Genomic DNA, 2,523 nt, shown 5'->3' with positions numbered 1-2,523 from the left:
GAGCAGTCCGGTCCTGCCCTGCCAGGAGGTACCCACTGCTGTGGGGGAGATGGCAGCTTGGCACAGGCTTCCCCGTGGAGGGATGGGGAATGGGGTAAGGTTGGCATTAGGAGATGAGCTCCTGGGTGCCTTGTCCCCATGCCACGGGGCGAGGGGGACTCCTTGTCCAGGGTGGGGTATGGTGGTGTCACACCCCTTCCTTGCCCTGCCCTGATTTCCTTGCTCCTCCATCCATGCATCCCTCCATGCATCCATCCATCCCCCCATCCATCCATCCATCCATCCATCCGTGCAGGCATGCATCCATGCACCCCTCCATCCATGCACCCCTCCATCCCGGCCCTACTGAGGCCGGCTGTCCCCTGGGCTCGTGGTGACCCCGTCTCCCCGGCCCAGGCACGTGGAACGGCACCACAAAGGTGGCGGTGAAGACGCTGAAGCCGGGCACCATGTCACCCGAGGCCTTCCTGGAGGAGGCTCAGATCATGAAGCGGCTGCGGCACGACAAGCTGGTGCAGCTCTACGCCGTGGTGTCAGAGGAGCCCATCTACATCGTCACCGAGTTCATGAGCCAGGGTGAGTGGGGGGCACTGCCCAAGGGACCCCCCAGCTTTTCTTCCCATGGTTCTTCTGGAAGTTTCACCCCTCCTGGGCACAGCCGGGGTGGGCAGGGAGCTGGTCCCAAGGCTGGGGGTTTGCAGGGAAGGGCACCCTTGGGTGGGCATGGATGGTTCTCAGGCGCTTTGACCGGCACCCTCTGCCCGCAGGCAGCTTGCTGGATTTCCTAAAGGATGGGGACGGTCGCTACTTGAAGCTGCCCCAGCTGGTGGACATGGCTGCCCAGGTACCGGGGAGGCTGGCACGGGGTGGGGGTGCCCCCCAGGGTGTGCATCCGGGGGGTCCTCATTGCTTCCTACCCCCTCAGATCGCGGCAGGCATGGCCTACATTGAGCGGATGAACTACATCCACCGGGACCTCCGCGCAGCCAACATCCTGGTAGGAGACAACCTGGTGTGCAAGATCGCTGACTTCGGCCTCGCCCGCCTCATCGAGGACAACGAGTACACAGCGCGCCAGGGTGAGCCGGCTTGGGGCCCCGCTACTGGGGGGACCGCTGCCCTGTCCCCTCCGTGATGTGTCCCACCCTGGGCCTGGGGGTGGCCACCCCAATGCTGGGTGTCCTGGGCGATGGGTGCCCCAGGTGATGGGTGCCCCAGGGGACGGGTATCCTTGGGGGGTGGATACTCCAGATGAGATGATGGGCACCCTGGCTGATGGGTGTCCCAGGAGATGGGTAACCTAGGGGGTGGATACCCTAGGGGGTGGATACCCCAGGGGGTGGATACCCTGGATGATGGGCACCCTGGATGATGGGTACCCCAGAGAACGGGTGCCCCAGATGATGGGTACCCCAGGGGATGGGTAACCTGGGGGGTGGATACCCCAGATGATGGGCACCCTGGCTGATGGGTGTCCCAGGAGATGGGTAACCTGGGGGGTGGATACCCCAGATGATGGGCACCCTGGCTGATGAGTACCTCAGGGAATGGGTGCCCCAGATGATGGGTAACCCAGGTACAGGGTGCCCCCAGTGCAGGGTGCCCCATGTGTGGGGTACCCCAGGCAGAGAGGGCCTTGGGTGCTTGGTGCCCCCAGTGCCGGGTGTCCCAGTGCAGGATCCTCCTGGTGCAGGGTACACTGGGTGCAGGATGCTCTCCATACAGGGTGCTCCAGGTGTAGGGTGCCTCTGGTGTAAGATGCCCCAGGGGCAGGGTGTCCCCAGGGCTGGGTGCCCCAGGTGAGGGGTACCCGGGGTGTGGGCACAGCGGGGTGCCCTGGCCATGGCTCACCCGCCCCCCCTTGCAGGTGCCAAGTTCCCCATCAAGTGGACAGCCCCGGAGGCTGCGCTCTTTGGGAAGTTCACCATCAAGTCGGACGTCTGGTCCTTCGGCATCCTCCTGACTGAGCTGGTGACCAAAGGCCGGGTGCCCTACCCAGGTACAGGGCAGCGGGCACCCTTGGGGCGGGCTGGGCAGCGGGGGGCAGACAGGGCAGGGGCTGGCCCTCCCCAGCACTGCCACCAAAAAGGCTTGCCTTGTGCCTCAGTTTCCCTATCCAAACCACGGGGCAATACCACCATGTCCCTCAGTGTGCCTCAGTTTCCCCACTGGCTTGTCCCATGGGGGTGCTGCTCGCTGAGCAGGGGGTGTCCTTGTCACACAGGGATGAACAACCGGGAGGTGCTGGAGCAGGTGGAGCGGGTATACCGCATGCAGTGCCCGGGCAACTGCCCCCCGTCCCTGCATGAGGTGATGGTGCAGTGCTGGAAGCGGGAGCCCGAGGAGCGCCCCACCTTCGAGTACCTCCAGTCCTTCCTCGAGGACTACTTCACCGCCACCGAGCCCCAGTACCAGCCGGGGGACAACCAGTGACCTGGCGCTGGCACCCCCCAAGCTGGGCTCTGAGGTGGCTTTTGGGCAAATCTCCCCCTTTTTGCAGGGTGGTTGTTGCTCGCTTCGCCT

General features: G+C 64.6%; 1 protein-coding gene across 1 annotated transcript in view; it reads left to right on the top strand.

Annotated features, from left to right (window-relative positions):
* The window catches only part of LOC104132549 (proto-oncogene tyrosine-protein kinase Yrk), an 18,285-nt gene extending 15,768 nt beyond the window's left edge, over positions 1–2,517 (top strand). Inside the window, exons 2-6 of the mRNA XM_035901224.1 lie at positions 397–576; positions 768–844; positions 926–1,079; positions 1,868–1,999; positions 2,225–2,517. Of these exons, the coding sequence (XP_035757117.1) occupies positions 397–576; positions 768–844; positions 926–1,079; positions 1,868–1,999; positions 2,225–2,433 (752 nt within the window). The 3' untranslated portion in view covers positions 2,434–2,517. The remainder of the gene's footprint in view (positions 1–396; positions 577–767; positions 845–925; positions 1,080–1,867; positions 2,000–2,224) is intronic.
* The last annotated feature ends 6 nt before the right edge of the window (positions 2,518–2,523 follow it).

Source organism: Egretta garzetta, unplaced genomic scaffold (genome assembly GCF_000687185.1).
Source record: "Egretta garzetta isolate BGI_Z169 unplaced genomic scaffold, ASM68718v1 scaffold368, whole genome shotgun sequence".
NCBI lineage: Eukaryota > Metazoa > Chordata > Aves > Pelecaniformes > Ardeidae > Egretta > Egretta garzetta.
This window is presented reverse-complemented; position numbering and strand designations above follow the sequence as displayed.